This window comes from Muscardinus avellanarius (assembly GCF_963383645.1).
Source record: "Muscardinus avellanarius genome assembly, chromosome: 10".
NCBI classification, from domain to species: domain Eukaryota; kingdom Metazoa; phylum Chordata; class Mammalia; order Rodentia; family Gliridae; genus Muscardinus; species Muscardinus avellanarius.
The window spans coordinates 6013990-6033776 of NC_137796.1; the positions used below are offsets into that span (position 1 = coordinate 6013990).

General features: G+C 57.8%; 1 protein-coding gene across 1 annotated transcript in view; it reads right to left on the reverse strand.

Moving 5' to 3' along the window:
• CMIP (c-Maf inducing protein) overlaps positions 1-19787 on the reverse strand; it is a gene marked incomplete at both ends in the record, with an annotated part of 197925 nt that overhangs the window by 59835 nt on the left and 118303 nt on the right. Inside the window, 2 exons of the mRNA XM_080702910.1 lie at positions 10908-10958; positions 18959-19084. Of these exons, the coding sequence (XP_080559036.1) occupies positions 10908-10958; positions 18959-19084 (177 nt within the window). The remainder of the gene's footprint in view (positions 1-10907; positions 10959-18958; positions 19085-19787) is intronic.

A 19787-nucleotide genomic window follows, 5' to 3' on the forward strand; every position in this document is an offset into this window, starting at 1 on the left:
TGGAGCCCGCCAGCAGCTCTGGCCAGTGGTGAGCGGCCCCTGATCTCCTGTGTATGTTCTTTCTCTCTCTCTCTCTCTCTCTCTCTCTCTCTCTCTCTCTCTCTGTTCTTTTCTTTTCTTTCTTTCACACTGAGGAGTGAACTCAGAGGCTTTCTACCTTTGAGCTATACCACAAGTCCTTTTTTTTTTTTTAAATGAAACAGAATCTCACTAAGTTGCTGAGGCTGGCCTTGAACCTGTGATCCTTCTGTCTCAGCCTCTCAAATTCAGGGATTACAGGTGTGTGCCACCATACTTGGCACTGGGTATACTGTTTAAGGTCCCTGTGCTTCTGGACACGTGTCCCAGCCCAGAGGTCAGATTTAGCCCGGTCCTGCAGAGGGTCTTGTCCAAGTGTTTGCCAGCATCCCCTCCCCACTGCAACCCTTTCCTTCTGAGAGTCCAATGCTGCCCACTGGGTATCTCTGTTCCCCTCTGGCTGAGTTGAGAGGGGTTGATTCCTCTGCGGGGACAGATGCTGCTCTTTTCAGAGGCACTGTTTGGCCTTGTCTCCAAGTCAACAGGCAGGCAGGGGCCTTAGAGGCCAGCACAGAAGGTGCAGCCACCTCCTTCTCCCGGGCTGGCCTACCCAGCCACCACTCTGCCCCGACAGCAGGGTGGCATCCCCAAATCAGGAGACCCCGCCACCACGGCAGCCTCTGGAGGAACAAAGGCCTTAGTAATGAAGATGAGACCTTCTGATTACGTTCGGAAAACTCATGCATAGAGAGAGAAAGAGAAAAAATAAAATTCTGCCTTAAACGGCAGAAAGCAAGTTCACCCACAAAGCGTTTACGTGAAAAACCTCCTTGTATGGCTGGGTGACTCATCAGCTCCCATCAAAGTGTGGCAGATGACACACGGAAGCTCTGGTCCCCCCCTGCCCTGCCTGGAAAAAAACACAACAACCCACAAACACCACTTCTTTCCTGTCCACTGGGAGAGACAGTATGCAGTGCCGGTCCCAAAGCCCAGGAAACACAGAAAGGGAGGGAGAGAGAGAGAGAGAGAGGGAGGGAGGGAGGGAGGGAGGGAGGGGGAGGGGGAGGGAGGGAGGGAGGGAGAGAGAGAGAGAAGAGAAGAGAAGAGAAGAGAAGAGAAGAGAAGAGAAGAGAAGAGAAGAGAAGAGTAGAGTGTGATAGTGTGTGTCAGTGGCGGGTAATGGTTCTTGATGGTCCCAAACCATCAAGAAAGGATGGGGGAGCCCTGGCCAGGGATGGCTGGATGCAGGAGAGTCCTGGTGGCCCAAGCACACGGTGCAGCCCAGCTACTCCACCTTCTAGCCTTGCGGCCTAGGGCGGGTCATCCCGTCACTCCTGGGCTCCGGGTACTCGACTGATAGAATGAGAGGCACCGAGGACCGGGCGGGAAAAGCCTTGTCTAACAGCAGACACCACTCTCCCCTCATTCCTTTCTCTCAGGAGCCTAGTTTCCTATTCCAATCGTAGCATTTTACTAAAAGTTCCAAGTCCCAGCTAGCTTGAAGCTCGTCTGAACAGAATACAGGAACCCTTCCTTAACAACCATGGTTGAGTTTTCTGTGACTTCGGTCCTACACGGTATGAAACCATTAAATGGAAAATTCCAGAAAAAAGCAGCCATTTGTAAGTTTTAAACTAAGCACTGCTCTGAGTGGTGTGAGGAAATCCGTCTTGCCAGGAGGCAGCGTATCCACAGTGTATACACTACCAGCCCATTAGCGGCGTCTCAGTTACTAGACTGGCTGGTAGCGTCACAATGCTTGTGTCTGAGTGTCCCTTATTTTAAGACCCTTAATAATGGTCTTAAAGCACAAAGATAGCGGTGGCAAATGAGGCCCCAGGGCATAAAACAGGGAAGGGCAGATGGACTCTGGGCTCCTGGTTATGCTCAAGGCACACAGTATTCATTCTTTCTGAGTACAGTGCCAGCTGAGGTTTCAGGCACCCACGGGGTTCTTACAACGTATCCCCAGGGATGGAGAGACGACTACCCACAGCTGTGGAAGGAACGTCAATCTGTATATGCGACCAGGGAGACACAGCCCACATCCAAGCAGAGAAGGAGGGCGTGGAGAGCGAGGCTGGAGAGCTGAGCGCTGCGCAAGGGACACTCACACACACTCCCTGGGGCGGTCCCCCAGGTCCCAAACAGCAAACGCCATTGAGAAAAATGGACAAGAAAGAAAAGACTGAGTTTTTCCTTTAGAGGGTCTATACTGTTTAGAATTGCCATGCAGGTGTGCGTCTTCCAAGTGTTAAGGGGGTGGGCGTCTGATGGAGCCAGGGATGGGCTAGAAAGGGGCACGAGGGAATTCTGTGGGGGCTGGAAATCAGGAGGTAGCTCAATTTAAAAAATCATAAAAAGAATTAAAAGAAGTTTATGGACAGCATCATTTTGCGTTTGTTTTTAACTATTTAGGCCAAGTGTGGTGGCACACATTTGTAATTCCAGTACTTGGGAGGATCCCAGTACTGAGACTGGAGGATCACGGGTTCCAGGACAGTCTCAGCAAGTAATGAGACTCATCAACCTAGTGAGACTCCATTTCAAAATTAAAATAGGGCTGGGGGTGTCGCTCAGATGTAGAATGCCCCTGGGTTCAATCCTCAGTACCAACACACACAAATTTAATAAATGCAAGTTTTAGATGTCCCATCCTAGACTCTTAAGAAGAAGTGGTTGTTTAATTGGTATGTCCACTCTGTAAAGCTGTTCTCCAGCGCAGACTGAAGGCAACCATAAGTCTGTCCCAAGGCCGGATAAGTAAATTAGACAGGAAAAGGGGGGCGTGTGCACCAGAATATTATAATGGTTCTACCTGTAGCAGCCCCAAACTGGACATGTCCATCGGTAACAGAATGAAGAAACCAAGGTACAATCGAAGGACAGCAAGGTCAGTGAATACATTACCCCTGCACAAGTAATACAGGTCTTTTTCTTTTTTTTCTTTTCGGGTACTGGGGATTGAACCCAGGGCATTCTACCCCTCAGCTACAACACCCTACCCTTCTAATTTTGAAATTGGGTCTAAGTTGCTGAGGGTCTTAGTAAGTTGCTGAGGCTGGCCTCAAACCCGAGGTCCTCCTCCTGCCTCGGCTTCCCAAGTGCTGGGATCATAGGCATGCACCACCACACCCAGCTGCAGGTATATCTTATACATCAATTTTTTTTTTTTTTAAGCCTAAGAAACCAGGTCACAAAAGCACATATTTCATTCAGATAAAGTCCAAATGTGTGCAAAAGTAGGGTGTTGGGATCAGAGCAGCACTGAGCAGGGTGGGGCGCGGGGACACCTGGACGGCAGCCATGCCTGGCTTCCCGGTAAGAATCTGGCAGTGGTGCTTTGACCGAGGCCTCTCTCTACAGATACGCTGACATGCGGTGGCAGGTTTATTTATAAAACAGATAAAAGGTCTGTCCAGAAAGGAGCTCTCCCTGGGAAAGCAGAGACTGTGGGCTCAGCGGGGGCTGCCTGGTCTGTACCCCACCCTTCCCAGGTAGTGAATCCACAGAGTCGGAGGCCCGCGGGCCCCCTGCAGGCAGCTCAGCCCGTGCCCGTGCCCGCTGTGTGGCTGAGCAGCCCTCTGCTTGCTGGCTCCTCCTTCAAGACGGGTCTCCCCAAACTTTGGGAGCTGCTGAGCTTACACTCCACAGAAGCTCGGCACCACTCCTGACTCCAGTGGGTGTCTAATAATTTTTCTCTCTTCCTCTACTGCTCATAGCACCCGGGAGGGCCTGCGCTCCCCTCCCTACGGCTGTGCCCTCTGTCACTTGCTAGTTCCAATCCCAGGTGCTCTTCCTGTTGCTAGTTACCAGGTCCCCCCGGGACCCCAAGGTCCATGCTGTGGCTGGGAGACCCTGGGGACGGAGGCCCCCAGCCGCCACCCTGGGCTCTGCTGAGCACAGGCGAGGGCAGCTTCTCTGCCTGGGTCCAGGCCTCTGCCCTGCAGCCTCCCTCCCAGAGCCCCCTGCAGTGCTGGAGTGGGCGGAGTCTCCTCGGATTCCCTCGGATCCCTCTTAAAAGGGTCACGAAGCCCTCACTGACTTGAGCGCCAGAAACTAATCTGGATGGGATTCCTTCCTTCCCAACCTGGATAGGACAGGCCTGAGTATGGGCCCTTAACCATGGAGGCCAGCTCCCACCCTCCTGCCTTCTCAGAGTGCAGGATACCAGGAGCACCCCAACACGGTCCCTGAAGAAGACACAGGGCCAGAGGGTCTGCTGGGAAGCCTCCTGCCAGGATGCCCTAAAGAGGCGCAGGCCAGAGCCCACAGCACCGGAGGCAGGCTGAGGAGGGTACCCAGGCGGGTGCGAGGACACTTCGACTCTCTCTGCCAACTGTGCCAGTTGGTCAGGACTGTGTTGAGAAGAGTTCTGCCATCGATTGGTGATGCCTGCCACGGGCTTGATAGGGGACGAGTGGTTCCGTGTGCTGCTCCTGTACCGCCCTTCCTCAAGAGCCCCGACTTCTAGGGTCCTTGTCCATCAGCAGAGAATAAGAATCAGCATTTGTTGCGTGCTTAGCATTCAGCAGGTGCTATTCTGAATTATTATTATTATTATTTTGGTGATACTGGGGTTCCTGGAAGGCCTTCTACTTCTGAGCTATATTCCCAGACCTATTTTATACTTCTTTATTTTTGGAAACAGGGTCTTTTAAGCCAGTGCGGCTGGCTTAGAACCTGCGCGATCCTCCTGTCTCCGCCTCCCAAGCGCAGGGATTACAAGCGTGTGCCACCACGCCCGGCGCTTGCTGTTGTGAATTTTTTATGACTATGAACTCATGTTTACCCTCATCAGGAACTCCATTTTATTTGGGAGGGAAGGGATTCAGGTGCACACAGCCGGTAGGCAGTAGAGACAGGACTGGAACCTGTGCTGTCAGGCCAGGAGCGCCCCCCACCACGAAGCGAGGCGGGTAATTATTCTTCAGAGAAAAACTGTGGCGACAGCCACCAAACCTCCCCCGCCCCCTGCTCCCTGCCCCTTTCCAGTGACCAATGTTCTGGAAATCTAAAGAAGTAATTCAAAGGAAGTGAGGGCTTAGACAGAAGACAGTCATGGCCGGATCGTCTCATGGGGAAGCCCAGGCATGACCCAAAGAGCAGGGAGCAGCGGAGTCCTGTGCAGCCCACACGGCCACCTCACACGGTCCTCAGGGAGCTTCTGCCTCAAAGAGAGGTCAGCGTAGTCTCCCCTCAACACAGGAAAATCCTGGGCCACAGCCAGAAGCCACACAGCTGAGCGCTGGGCCGCACAGGCAGCCAGGGCCAGGGCCGGCGAAGCCCGGGCTGGGGCGCTGGGGCTCAGTCCCGAGTGTGACCTTTGAGGGCCTGGGAGTTACGACGTGAGCCAAGCAGCAGGACGGGACAAGGGACCCTGGCCTCCCCCGTGAGAACGGGCTTGCCAGGTCAGAGGCCAATCACAGAATCCTCACAGTGACGTCCGCGAGACTCTTGGAACAACACAAGGCTGGTGTGGGAGACACCCGGCTCTGAGCACGCGAGGACAGAGGTGGCCGCGCGGTGAGGACCGCCGGGGCCGTGTGCTGGGAGGCAGCTCCCCGTGTCTGAGGCTCCAGCTCTGGACTCAGCTGGACCGGCGTTCAAAGCCAGCCCAGTCACTAAAGAGCTGTGACTTTGAGCCATGTGATGCCCCCCCAGCCTCAGTTTCCCCATCTGTAGAGCGTGGCCATGGGAGGAGCAGGCCCTGGGGTGGCGAGGATTCTAGGACAGGACGTAGGCGTGGTGGGGACATGGCTCAGTATGGGAGAAGTGCTCATCTCTGGTGCGATGACCACCTTTGCTGGGGTCACAGCTGAGGCAATCGGGGACCAGCCTGGGCTGGACCAAGCTGGGAAAGGGATCTGCAGTGGCTCCTCCCCAGAGAGGCTCCAGTGCCCAGGAAGGGACAGGGAGGTGGCCCGGGCAAAAGGAAGAACTACGGGCTGCGGTGTCCACCGAGGGTCCTGCCCCAAGCCCCTCTCCCCTGGGACTCTCGCTCTGCCCTGGCAAGGGTCGTGAGGCAGGTGCACCAGCCCGGGGCCCTCGTCCCGCCCTGGCTCCCTGGGAAGCCTGGCATGGGGCGGGCCCTTGTGCCTGCCTGGATAAGGCTCCTGCTCTGCTGAAGACACGGCCAGACGGGAGCAGAGACCCCAGGCCCTGCTCTGGCCTTGTGCAGAGGCCCTGACAGAGGCTGCTTCTCGGTGGGGTCCCCGAGCATGCCAAGGGCTGGTCCCCAAAGCCCTGCAAGTGCTCAGTGAGACAAAGCCCAAAGGAGCCAGCCGGCCACCGTCATGTTCTTGGGCCCTGGGACTCTCAGCGCCCCTTGCCTGTAGAATGAAGACCTTGCACACTGTTAGGAGGTTCCAGGGAGCCAATGTGGTGTCAGGGACACTCGGTGAAGCTGGGCGACGCTCCACGCCAGCACCGGGCAGAGCCCTCCTGAGCACGGCCCCCTCCCATCTCGGTGCCTAGGGGCCTGAAATATGGCCGACAGCGGATAGGGCCTAAAGCAGCCTGGGGGAACGCGGGCTCCTGCAAGACTCCCCTCTTCTGCTTCACACACAGGACCCTGGGCCCACATGCTGATCAGCACGGGAGGTGCTGCTACTACCCCACTGCACGGACAAGAGCCCTGAGCCCCCACAGCGACATGGCTGGCTGTATGGAGGTCGCCTTCACGTCCTCCCGCCTCCTGCCTGCCTTCCCCTCCTTTGCTACACAGAGGCACAGAGGGGGTTGGGAAGGCCCGCTGGGGAGGGGGCAGCCACAGAGGCTGGGGCTTCCCCACAGCCAAGCGCGTTGCTCCAGCCAGGCCAAGCAAGAGGCCACCCCCAGTCATGCTCTCGGCCTGATCCTGTGCTCTAGCTCTGGCGCCGGGCCCCTGGGGCTGCTCTTAGTGACCCCGCTTCCCCGGGGATGAAACTATCTTGGATTCTGAGACTTCTGTGCAGTGGCTGCAGAGCTCTGCAGGGAAGAACAAGGCAGAGGCAGCAAGAGCCCCCGCTGTGGGGAGCAGGTGCCCTCGGCCCCCGCTCCGCCATCCGCCATCCCGGGGCGTCTCCTCACGCCTGTGCTCCCAGGTGTCACACCTGGGCCTCTCACCTTGGAACTGGGCACAGGAATAGCCAGTTCCCCCAGGGCTTTGTGAGCGTGCCACACACCCTGGGCCTCACACACATGGACGGGCCTGTGTCCCCACTGCCTCAGACACCTGGACGGGCCTGTCTCCACAGGACCCGGCTCAGGGCCAAGGCAGGAGCAGGAGGCGCACCTCTGAGTCAGACACAGGCCTCATTAGCCCAGCGCCAGTGTTTGTGCTTGCATACCCCTGGGAAATGGCCTCAGGGGCCGAACCACCAAGCCAAACAGGGCCGGCCTACCCCCACCCCCCCCAACCCAGGAGCCCAGGGACTGGGCTCTGCTCTGGCGGATTCCGATTCCTGCCCCGTCCGCCCAGAGTGACCCATCCCAACGCCCAGAGGCCCAGGGAGAGGACCCTGGGCAGGGGCTGCAGACACTGCACTGGAATCTCCTCCTCTGTAAAAGCACATCACTACAGCACCCATCTAGGGAGAGGAGACAGGACATGGCCGTGGGAAGGGGCTGTGACGGCCACGGTGGCGTGGCAGTGGAATCGGGCTGGGCAATTTGACTACCGGGGCATTTTGTCTATACCCCCTCTCATTCCCCAAGCCGCCCCGAGGCTGATTCATAACCGCTTTCCCAGCCCTGTCTTTCCTACTGTCTCCCTAAGGGGCTTTACAGACAGGTCCCCCCATGGCCTGCCTCGTCTGAAATGGAACACTGACCCGGAAGGTTCTGTTGGCTGGGATCCACCTTAGAGGGCCTCACAGTATTTTAATGGCTAAGTTTTTTAAGACCCATTTCTGGCCCCCCCTGGGGAGATGGTACCCGGGGGGAATGTCCAGAGAGGCCAGCTCGGCCAGGCCAAAACACAGCGGGGATGTGGTGCCCAAGAAGCCACGTGCTTCAGGAGCAGAAGGGTGTGCTGCAGGTGAGAGCGGCCACGGCTGCACATCCCTGCCAGATAAATGACAACACGACATTTAGACAACTTCAAAATTGTGTCGGGCGTGGTGGCGCACACGTGTAATCCCAGTACTTGGGAGGCTGAGACAGGAGGATCTCAGGTTCAAAGATAGCCTCAGCCAAGTAGTGAGACTCTCGTCAACCTAGTGTGTTTCAAAATAAAAATTAAAGCCAGGCATGGTGGGCACGCTTGTAATCCCAGTACTTGAGAGGCTGGGATAGGAGGATCCTGGTTCACGGCCAGCCGCAGCTACTTAGTTAGGCGCTCTGCAAGTTAGCGAGAGCCTGTTTCAAAATAAAGAATAAAGAATAGGGCTGGGGGTGTAGCTCAGAGGTGGAATGCCCCTGGGTTCAGTCCCCAGCACCACAAAAAAATAAATTAAGTAACTAAAAATTTTAAAAAGCAGGGTTGGGATGTAGCTCAGAGGCAGAACATCCTTGGATTCAATCCCCAGTAACATACACATGTGCGTGCGCACGCGCGCACACACACACACACACACACACACACACACACACAGAAAACTTCAAAATTTAAGGTGAGGTGGTTGGATTTCAACATGCCCCTGATTCTGGTGTTCTACTGAATTTTTCCACGTTTAGAGAAAGGAATGATTTAAATAATAAAGAAGCAAACTAAAGGCAAGCCCCCAAGTGGCTGGCTGCCAGTGTGGAGGGGCTACCTCACAGGACCACATCCTGAATCCAAGTCTGTCAGCTCCTGTCGCTGGGCGGGCAGTACCTCCCCAACGCCCAATGCTTCTTCGCCATTTTTAAAGGCAAACAGAGCTCTCACCCAAACTAGGCGGCCAAGAGCCAAGTTCCCAACACTGAGAAAGCGCTGCCACCTGGTGGCGATGTACCTAAATGACGGGGCTGGGCAAGCTTTAAACCCAAGCCCAAGCTAGGAAAAGGGGCCTCGCACTGCTAGGCCTTTGCCCCTTTGACACCTTTGGCTTCCCTTTCCAGGATGCTAAGAAAATCAATTGATTAAATTGACCAACCATCAACAAACCGAATGTGCCATAACTGGGTACAGGCATCCAAGTCTTTTTCTGGAAAACTGCTAGAAACCCCAGGGTGCCCAGCCTTGGTGCTTAATTGAAGGTCTGAACATCACGAGCAACCCTTGATATGACTGTTTCACACATAAATTTTTTTTTTTTTGCAGTACTGTTGATGGAACCCAGGGGCATTATACCTCTGAGCTACACCCTCAGCCCTAAATTTTATTCTTTATTTTGAAACAGGGTCTCACTGAGTTGCAAGGTACCTTATTAAGTAGCTGGGGCTGTCTGTGAACCACGATCCTCCTGTCTCAGACTCCCAAATGCTGGGATTACAAGTGTGCGTGCACCACCACGCCTGCCTAGTTTTTTTTTTATTTCTGAAACAGGGTCTCACTGAGTTGCAAATGGCCTTGCTAAGGAGCTGAGGCTGTCCACAAACCAAAATCCTCCTGTCTCAGCCCTCTGAAGGCTGGGATTACAAGCGTGTGCCACCACGCCCGGCACACACGAACTTCAAAATTGCCTTTCTAGCCAAGGTCTCCGGAAATTCCATTTTCTGTGGCCTCATCTTGGCCTAACATTCACAAAGTTTGTAAACATCACCTAGCCATGCCCGGCAGCCACTGCTAAAGAAAGCGCTAGCAGAGGCAAGACAGTGCAGAGCCCTGTGGAACATCACTAGAGACCGGCTTCTCTATCGACAGTGATCAGACACCCTTGGAAAGAGGTGCTTTTCCCAACTTGCCAGGTGTGCTCTAAGGACATCCCCACCGTACCCCACACTAAGAGACAGCAGCCCCTGGCAGGTCCTGACCACCTGCCGCCGGGGCGCACGGAGGCTGGGATTCAGAGCTGTCTTCCCTGAGTGCACTGAGCTTTCAGGAGCCCCTGCCGGCTCTGTGGGGCAGGCGTGTGCCACCTCGATTCACAGACACCATCCCGGCGCCGCCCAACATGACTACGTCTAGACACCCGTGAGAACAGAGTTCTCAGCCTCCCTGGCTACAGGAGCCCCGCCTCCAGCCCGAGCCTCAGCCTTCCCAAACACAAGATGGGAGCACCGGGAGAGAGCGGCTTGCCCAGGCTGTGGCAGGAAGGAAAGGGGCAGCGCTGAGCCTCAGCAGTTCCTGGCACACCGCAGGCGCTCAATAAATGCACTCATTCCCAGCTTGGCACTCTTGTTCAGCTTCTGAGACCGGGCCCCACAGACTCGGCTGGGCTGTGGCAAAAGCCCCGGAGGGACACAAGCGGGGCTCCAGGTGTCCCCTCGGGCACTGATGGCCCCCAGGACATCCAGCTTAACGCAGATGACAGCTCACGACACACACCTGCCAATCCAGCCACAGCTCGACAAGGTGGGGGACAGGGGGCACAGATGCTCCCTGGGCAGGCCGCACGCCCCTTCCAAACGCCAGCGTCCCCACCTGAGCCCCACAGAACTCAGTCCTAGGGCGGCCCGGAGCGCCCTGCTCGGCTGAGCTGGCTCTGGTCTTGAAAATCACCAGCGGAAGGCTCGTTTCTCTTTATGAAAGCTCCGAACCATCCGAAGGCCGGCCAGAGCCGGGTACCCGAAAGGAGGGGCAGACAGAAGGAGCGGGCTCGGGTTTTCCACCTGGATACATTTACAAGCTACAGGCAACACCTCTGGGTTCCGGAGCCCTGACACAAGCAGAGGAACAGCTGCAGGGCTCTGAGCCAAGTGCCTGGGGGCAGGAGGAGGGCAGAGGTCCCCCTGCTGAGCCCCCCAGGCCGCAGTGCCCCACCCCCACCCCCTGCGTCACAGGCGGGCTCTGGTCGGAGCCTGAGCCAGGGTCGACTCACCTTCCACTGAAGAGAATGGAACCACTGGTCCCGCAGGTAGCTGTTGGCAGCCTGGAACGACAAGAAGAGAAGGTCCGTCACCGGCCTGGAGCGTCTAGGACGCCCACGGCCCTCACACGCTGCGCTGTGCGGTGGCCTCTGCCTGCGCCCCGGGGCGGGCTTCCCGAGGTTGCTGAGCTCTCTCGTGCGCAGAACCAAAACAGCAGTGACAGGGTGCTCTTCTGAGCAGACACCGCGGCACCAGGGGCTGATTTCGCTGGCTCTTCTGGGATCATGAGCAGGCAGGGGTATGGCTGGAGGTGACTGGGGCCTACCTTTGACTGGGACCACCAGGCATGTGGCCCCGGCTTTCTGATGCTCTCCACGGTACCCGTGATAGCCTCCAAGGCCGCTGGCTCCGTGACGGCCCAGGTCACACAGGGGAAAATGGAGACCCCCGAGATCTTACCCCAAGCGCATTCAGATGCACGCAGCCTGGCTTGGGGGAGAATCAGGCTCTCGGGAGTGAGCTCAGAGACTCGTTTCAATCCCAGGACAGCCATACCAGCCACCGGAGGCACGCTAAGCTTGAGAAACTGCCCCATACACTGCAGGAGCTGGACGTCAGCCCTTGGTGTTTACAGCCACTCCTGCGCCGGCTGGGCCTCCCATAGACAAGGGTTCAGGTCCCAACGCTGGGGCAAGTTGCCCCACGACACTTGCCAGGGGCGGGGTGCGCCGCAGAGGAGAAGCAGCCCCCCCATCAGCACCACCCCAGTGCTCTGCTCCCATGACAGTTTCTGTCTGTTAGGACGGCAATCTACATCCTTGGCTCAGGCAGAGCTACACAGAGACCCCAGACACAAGATGACCCATGGGAAGTGCTTACTTGTGTAAGCACTCCGTAAACCTGGCCACCAAGGCCAACAGCGGCCGCAGCAGCACTGCGCCCGTGAATGTTGAGCAATGGGCTCCCCAGGGGGAAAAAAAAAAAAAGCCCTGACCCCTGCGTGGGCCAATCCCCATGGTATGAAAAACCTCACCCTGGCTGAGTCCCGCGAGGGGACGGGCCCGCGCCACGGCTTGGAAGAGCTGTGCACCACTGCTCCCCTAAGCAGTCAAGCCCGCACGAGTGGTTCCAGCACATTCCGCAGCCATCCCCATGCTCATGGGCTCCACGGCGGCCAAAGAGGGGAGGGATACGGTGTGGGACCCCCAAGAGGTGTACACCAGCATCCCTGTAACGGAGGACTTGGAAGGTGTGGCTAAGCTAAGGCTCTCGAGATGGGGAGACTGTTCTGGATCATGCGGGTGGCCTGATGGGTCACAAGGGTCCTTAGGAAGGGGAGGGCGAGGGTCAGAGGCAGAGGTCGTGAGCCAAGGAATGTGGCAGCCACCGGCAACTAGGGAGAGGCTGGGAAGCAGGCTTTCCCCAAGGCTCCAGGAGGAGCCCGCCCTCCCTGCACGTGGACATTAGCCTGCGGGACTTGCACTGGACTTCTGAGCTCCAGAAATGCCCACAGTTCTATCACTCACACACACACACACACACACACACACACACACACACACACACACAATGCAACTGCAGGCGGCTTTGGGATAAGGACCCAGACCCAACCTCTCCTTGCCTCTGGGCCCATTTTTCTGATGTGGAAACTGAGGCCAGAACTCCTGTACTATTTCCAGCTCTCTTCCTTCTGGTACATGGTATAGACACGCATGGCCAGGTGACTTGCTCTGGCCAATGACGTGGACTGTTGTGACACTGAAGTGACCTGTCACTCATGAGCAGGTGGCTAGAAGCTTCTAAAAACCAGTGACCTACTGAGTCTGACCCCAAGACCCCCAGGGTGAGTAAAAATGTCCCAAGGGGCATGTACCCCATGCATGATGGACATACAGCAGGAGCGAGCGAGAATCAGCTGTTGTCAGCCCCGGGGAATTGGGGGCTGCTTGTCACTGCAGCAAAACCTGGCCAGCCTCGCTCTTCACCTGCTGCTCACGCGGCCTGAAGGTCCCACCGGGAGCACCTGGCCTTCACCCTCTCCCCACTGCCTGCCCAGCTCCTCTCAGCCCAGCCACCACCCCGAAATGCCACTTCTCCAGAGTAAGAGTCAGGGGCAGAGGAAGAGCCCGAGGGGGAGGCCTCTGCTAGCACTGCCCTGTAAGCGCCTGTCCGGTTGTCCTTCCCCTGGGCTGAGGGCCCAGGGAGGTCAGCAGCCATGTCTGATTTGCAAACCACTGAGTCTGTGAACCCCGGGAAGTGTGTGTTAAATGAAAGACGGCTGGTGGATTGAATGAGTGAGTGATCAAATGGATGGATACAGAGGGATGGATGGACAGAAAAATGGGTACGATGTGTGGGTGGACAGGTATATAAATGATTAAGTAGAGAGATGCATGATGGATGGATGGGTGGATGAATGGACAGGTGGGCGGGTGGGTGAGTGGCTGGATGGATATGTGGATGGGAATATGAGTAGGTGGGGTAGATGGATGAATGGTTATGTGGGATAGGCAGTTGGGGGGACGGATGGACGGACGGACGGACAGATGGAGCATCAATGTACCTACTCTGTTCACTAAAGAATACTTTATGTGTATTAGAACCCCCCAAAAAAATCCTTCAGCCCAATACCCTCTCTTCTCCAAATTGTATTTTTTGTTTCTTTTGGTTACTAGGGATTGAACCCAGGGATATTCTATCTCTGAGCTATACCCCTAGACCTTTTTATTTTTTATATTGAAAGAGGGTCCCACTAGGTTGCTGAGGCTGGTCTCAAACCTGCGATTCTTCTGCCTCCCAAGTATTGGGATTCCAGATGTGTGCCACTACGCCCAGCTTCTCAACTTGTATCTGGTGAAGGCTCCAGAAGTAACCACAGTGGTGTTTTCCTGGGCACCTACTCCAACCAAGCACAGTGCAAAGTGTTTTACGTAGACCATCTCTGGCCCCTATAATAGTCACGGAGGCAAATAGTTCATAGGTACAAAAAATGAGGCCCAGAGAGGTTCTTCCTGCTGCCCAAGGTCCCACAGCTAGTCACACAACCACGGCCAGGTTGAGGGTCACACCAGCCTTGCATGGCAGACCTGAACTGGCGCTTGGGCTACCTGACCTGCAGCCTGTTTGCCCCCCTGCCAGCCCTGGAGCTTGTGAGCAATGTCCCTGGCTCCTCTACGCCCAGGACTTGGGCTGGGAACTGGAAGCCTCACTTCCAGCTGTTCAGCTGCTCTCTGGTGAAGGAAAGGACCTGCCACCTAGTTCCAGTCATAAAAACAGAGGATGGAACATGGGTGGGCCACAGAGGCTTGTCCTACGAACCAGTAAAGTCACCTCTCAGTGGCTTCTGAGTGAGTGAGTGAGGTAAAGTGGCCCCGACTGCACCTCGGCCCAGGGAGAGGGTATCTCTACAACATCTCCAGACTGCCCAGCTGGCAGCAGAGCCAGGTCAACCCAGCCCCGAGGGAGCGCCAGGCACAGGTGTATCGTGAGGGTCACTGGGAAAAGAGCCCACCAGAACGCGGCAGGGAGCCCAGCCACCCCCGTCCTGGAGCGCCCGGCCGGCTCGGCTGCCCTATGACTGCTCCTGGTGATAAATCCCTCAAACCCAAAGGGCAGGGTTCCAGGCAAATTCTGCTAATTTCCTCTTTGAAAGGTGCCAAGTTCGCTCTCATTGTTGCATTGTGTGGAGTGGTGAGGGAAACGGCCCAGGGAGCGCGGTGACTGTTCCCAAGTTCCCTTCCCCGGCCAGCTTTGGGGGAAAAACAGCCCAGGCCAGCAGACCGGAAAGGTCTTTCCCTCCCGCTTCCAGTAAGAAAGGAACCCACCCAGTGCCCTGCCCTGCTGCCAGCGTTTGGGGCAAACAGCTGCCCAGCCCCCCGCAGGGTTTTCTGGAATGACAAGAGCCAGGTCCAGAAAGTGGCAAACAGTGTCAGGGAAGAGAATGTCCCAGCTCTTCTTTCATGGAAAACCCTGTTGGAGCCACGCTGGGCGCCGTGCATCTTTCACGGATGCCCAGTTCCCTGCAGACGGCCTGCTCCTTAATCCTACCCCAGCAAGGAGCCACGAGGTCGCGCCCGGTATACTGCTGCCGTGCTAGGATAGCTGGCCTCCTCACAGTGGAATGCGGGCAGCAAAGCCACCGAGGGAGGAAAGCAGAAAACAGGTCCTTTCTGCAGCCAGGGTTTCTCAAAGCAGGTGACAGCGGTGCTCACGGTGTAGCCAGAGCCTCAGAAACGCAGCCCCTGGGCCCACCCGGACAGGATGGTGCCTTCTGCAGGTCTGACCTGCAGGCGGATGCTAGTGGTGGGGCTGGAGAGGAGCGCTTTCCCAGCCTTCCTTGTTCTACCAAGGTAGCTCCCAGAGGCCCACGCGGGGCGCCAGGGCAAATTCTAACAGGGGAGGAGCTTTGGGAGGGGATGCATGGGAGACAGGGAGGGGAGAGGTGGGCAGAGATGCTCACAGGCGGACAGTGACACACAGAGATTGGAAAACACCAGAGAAAAAGCAACTTCAAGGGAAGCAGAGAGGAAAAGGAGAAAAGGGAGAGAAGGGAGGAGAAAGGAGGAGAGGGATGGAGAAAAACGTTAGGGAAACGGAGGACTGCAGACAGACGAGATGCAGAGAACTGAGGGCGGACAGACCAGGCAGGCGGCGGAGGCAGGGCTGGCCCTCTTGGGGACCGCTGGAGGCCGCTGAAGTCCCGCTAGGCAGAGCCGCTGTCTTGGGGGACAGGAGGGGCCTGCTCAGGGCAGGAACCCTGCATTAGGGGGCTATTTCAGCCCAGAGGAGCCTGGCGCACAGAGCCTGGGGTGCAGATGAACTGTGTTCAAGGCCAGTTCTGCCTGCGGAACTTTCAGAGACCGTGGGAACGTTTCTACTGGGGACTGAACCCTGGAGGGTTCTACCTCTGAGCTACACCGCCGAGCCCTTTGTTTTTGTTGAAGTTTAAACTGAAACAAAAAAATGTTATCGGTGTCTCATGACTATACATCCAGCCCTTTTTATTTCCCATTTTGAGGCGGGATCTCACTAAATTGCCCCGGCTGGCTCGGAACCCACCATCCTCCTGCCTCGGTCTCCCGAGTCACTGTGGTCACAGGCGCCGGGAAATGCTCTTATGAACAGTATGGTGGTCATTCGCTGCATGCGGCTCCCGAGCCGTGGAATGTGGCTAGCGGGCTGCAGAGGGGCAGTTTTTGAGCCAGTGGGATACATTAAATCTGAGTGCGAGAGACCCTGGGGGATGGCGTGGGCAGCACAGTTAAAAGCATCGCTGTCCTCTGCTGCCCGGGGGCACTCAGATGAGCCCACAGCCCACCTGGCCGCTTCCTGCACCTCCCCCCCCACCATCCAGACCTGTGCCCGGGGCTGCTGAGGCTGCTTCCGGTGATGCCTCGGCTCTGGGTCCCAACACACTAACTGATCTGCCATCCATAGCATGCAGACCTGACCAGTACTAGAGAAGGTCCTGCCTGGCACCTTGGCGACAGCACCCAGGGGAGCTAGGTGCCCCCAGCCCTCCCCCAACCACGCAAACCCGCAGCCCGTCCCCAGAGTAACCGAGAACACATTTACAGAACGCACATCTCCACGGCACCCGTGAATCACAGAAGCAGTGGGCGGAGGGAGGAGGGGAAGCGCCCTGGCCACCTCCCTGCCCCGTGGCAGTGCGGGCAAGAGCCGGGCAGGCTGCACCCACCTGGCTCCCCGGGGACGGTAGAGGCCGCCTGCTTCCCGCCCTGGGGCTGGGTCCCGCTCTGGATCCGGGAGCTGCGGGCTCCGCGGAAGGCTCTGCTCCTCCTCTCTCCCTCGCCTCCTCCTCTCCGCTCTCCGCTCTTGCTTCTGGCGTGCGGTCCACCCGAGCAGGGCAGGGAGTGAGGGGGACGTGGGAGCAGCCAGAGGCCCGCCCTGGCTGGCTGTCAGCCGCCGGGGGAGCCGTGACGCGGAGCACTGCCCACTGCAGGGGCCGGGCGAGTCATCGCAGCAGGCCCGCGGCCACGGCGGGTTAAAGGGCCACTCCGGGCACTGGCCAGAGACCTGTGTCCCTCCTGGCCCTGTGGCCCCTCTGCTCCCGGCGACTGAGGCTCTGGTCTCAGATTCTGAGTCAGGTCTGTCCTTCCAGGCTCAGAAGCCAGAGGCCTTTCTGCTGACAGAGCAGAGACCCCGGAGCCCAGGAGAAGGACCCCCTCCTCTGACTGTTTCAAGAATCCTTGCCTCTCTCTTGCCACTCACACATCAGTATCCTGTGCCCTGCAACCACAGGGCTCTGTCTAGTGTCCCTTCTACCCCTCAAGTGCTTTCGATGGCCCCCTATTGCCCGGAGGCCTCCTCTGTTATCCGACAAGGCTTGCAGAACCTGGACACAGCCACGGGCCCTGAACTCTGTCCTTTCCTCTAGCTGCAGGCGGCCCCCACATTCACGCTCTGCACCAGTGCCCTGGCCCCCGCCCCACCACCCTGCCGCACTCCTACTCGTCCCACCACACCCGGCCCTAGCGCAGCCTCCCTGGGGAGCCAGCTCTGGCACCTCCAGCCTGTGAGTCACTCCCTCCCCTGGGCTCTCGGCCCTCTGGGACATGCCTTGATTTTAGCATGACTTCAGTGATCATTTGTTTATGGCTCTGCCTCCCCAGAGACCACAGAGTGCTGCAAGGAGGGAACCCTGGGTGCGAGGAGGCGACACGGGGCAGGGGCGCTGGCGCCCCTCCCTCTCCTTGTTTCTGCCCACCGGCTCCCCAGCCCTGGGGGCCACTGGCCGCCCCTGCGTGGACTCTGCCGCAGCCATCGGGTGAGCGAGAAGGCCGGTGGCGCGGGGTCCACTGGGAAAGCTGAGCTGGCCTCCGCAGTGAGGGAGAGGACGAGGAAGAAAGAAGGCCAGAGTGGGCGCTCTGCTGGCCAGGGGGACGCGGTTGGCCGCGGGGCTGGAGTGTGAGCGACTCGCGAGACGCCAGCCTGGGCGTGCGTGCTGCCTGCCATCTGCCAAGACAAGGCCGTGAAGAAGAGGCTTTGCTACGAGGTGGCCAGCTGCTACGCACTCGCCACGGCGCTTGGTCTTCCTCAGAGACACGGGTGCCGCCGAGCCCCAGCGCGGCGACTCGATCTAGTGGCAGCTGTTGAAGTAAGGGTCTAGGGAGCAACTCTTTGGACCCGCCCGGGGCTCCTGGGACCGGGGATGGCCAGTGGGACCTGCCTGCTCCTGTGCCCAGAGCTGTCCTCTGCAGGGTCCGGGGAGGGCTCCGATCAGAGCACACAGCTGCCCTCGGCCAGGGGCAGGCAGGGATCCAAGACAGTCTATTCCCAAGGGGCGAATGAAACCCTGGCACAGCCAATCAGATCCTTCTACGAGACTCTATAAAAGCACCAGGCGTGAGGGCCGTCACCTCCCTCTTTGAAGGACTGCAAGCTCTTAGGGCTGCCAGTAGACAGCTCATCTCTTCTGCCCCAGGAAGACAAGGCCGACACGCAGAAGCAGGGCCAGGGGGCCGAGGGAGAGGCTGCCATGAAGGACATCCTGGGACCCGGACCCAGCTCTGCCTGAAATCCTCGCGCACTCCCCAGTCTTTCATAGCTATGGCATCACACTGACTTTGGCCAGAACATGAACAAGGTTTGTGTCATTTCTAACTGAAAGTCCCAACCAGCACATACAAAATGTAATTTTTTTTTTTTTTTTCTGAGAAGAGAGAATCACACTCCCATCCGTCAGTGTCAAAAGAGCAAGGAGGGGACCCGTCCACGTAAGAGAATGCCAAAGGCAGCCCCTGCCGGCTGCGCCTGTGCTCCCCGCAGCCTTCACCACGGGCCCACAGGTCTCGGCTTCCTCATCTTGCAAAATGGAGATTATGAAGCTCATGTCTCGGGCTTCAGAGACCCAAGCCACAGGTACAGCTCCCACCCAGCGGCAGGCACAGGAAGGTGCCCAGCGGGTGCGCACCCCTCCTCCTGGGCTCTAGGGGCCCCCTGCTCTTACACTGGGAGTTAAGCAACCTTTGCCCCAAGGGGTGGCTGCCTCCCCAGGGGAGCGAGGGAGCAGAAACGGCTGGCTCCTGTTTACTGAGCCTACCTGCAGCAAGACAGTTCCCCCAGGAATCGTAAGCTGTAAACAGTACTTTGGGGCGTTCTCCCAGGACAGCAGCTGCACGTCTTCAATGGCGCTGTAGGAGACTGAGTTTTCCATGTATCCAGTTGGCTGCAAAGAGAGAGAGAGAGAGAGAGAGAGATGAGCACAGGTTAGGAGAGGGGCAGAGCACACGTGCACAGAGACGGCCCCACCTGGATGAAGGCGCTATGGGACCGCGGACGCCCCGGTTCCCTGGCTGGCAGCATCCAGCGGGGAGGAGGGGCGTGGAGGAAATGTACCCAGCATTCAGGGCACAGGGCTGAGGGCATACGGGGCCGGGGGGGGGCGCACGTGGAGGACGAGGACTGAGGGTCGCTCCCCCGGCATCCACGGAGCCCACTAAGCTGGAATCTTGCCACCCCCACAGCAACAAACCACCATGTCCCCTCTGCAGACAGCCACAGGCTGCCCTGGTCCTCCTACTTCACAGACACACAGTCTCCGCTTCAGTGTTAAAGCCGTGTCCCAAGGCAGCAAAACTCCCAAGTTCTCCCTCCCCTGCTCAATATCCTTCGATGGCTCCCAGTGGCTCCGGTACAAAACTCATGCCACATTCCCCAGGCTGGTCGGCTGATGGTACCGGTAACTCAACCTGCAGCTCATCCCCCAAAGGCCCCGTCCCATCCTGGCACCTCCTGCTCTCCTCTCCACATCTCCCCTCACGGGACTTCCTGGAGGAGCGTACACCCAGCCCACCAATCTGGGCGGCTGCTGGGTCCCGACCAGGAAGGCTGTCCACGAGCCAGCATGCGGGGTGCCCTCCCGTAACACC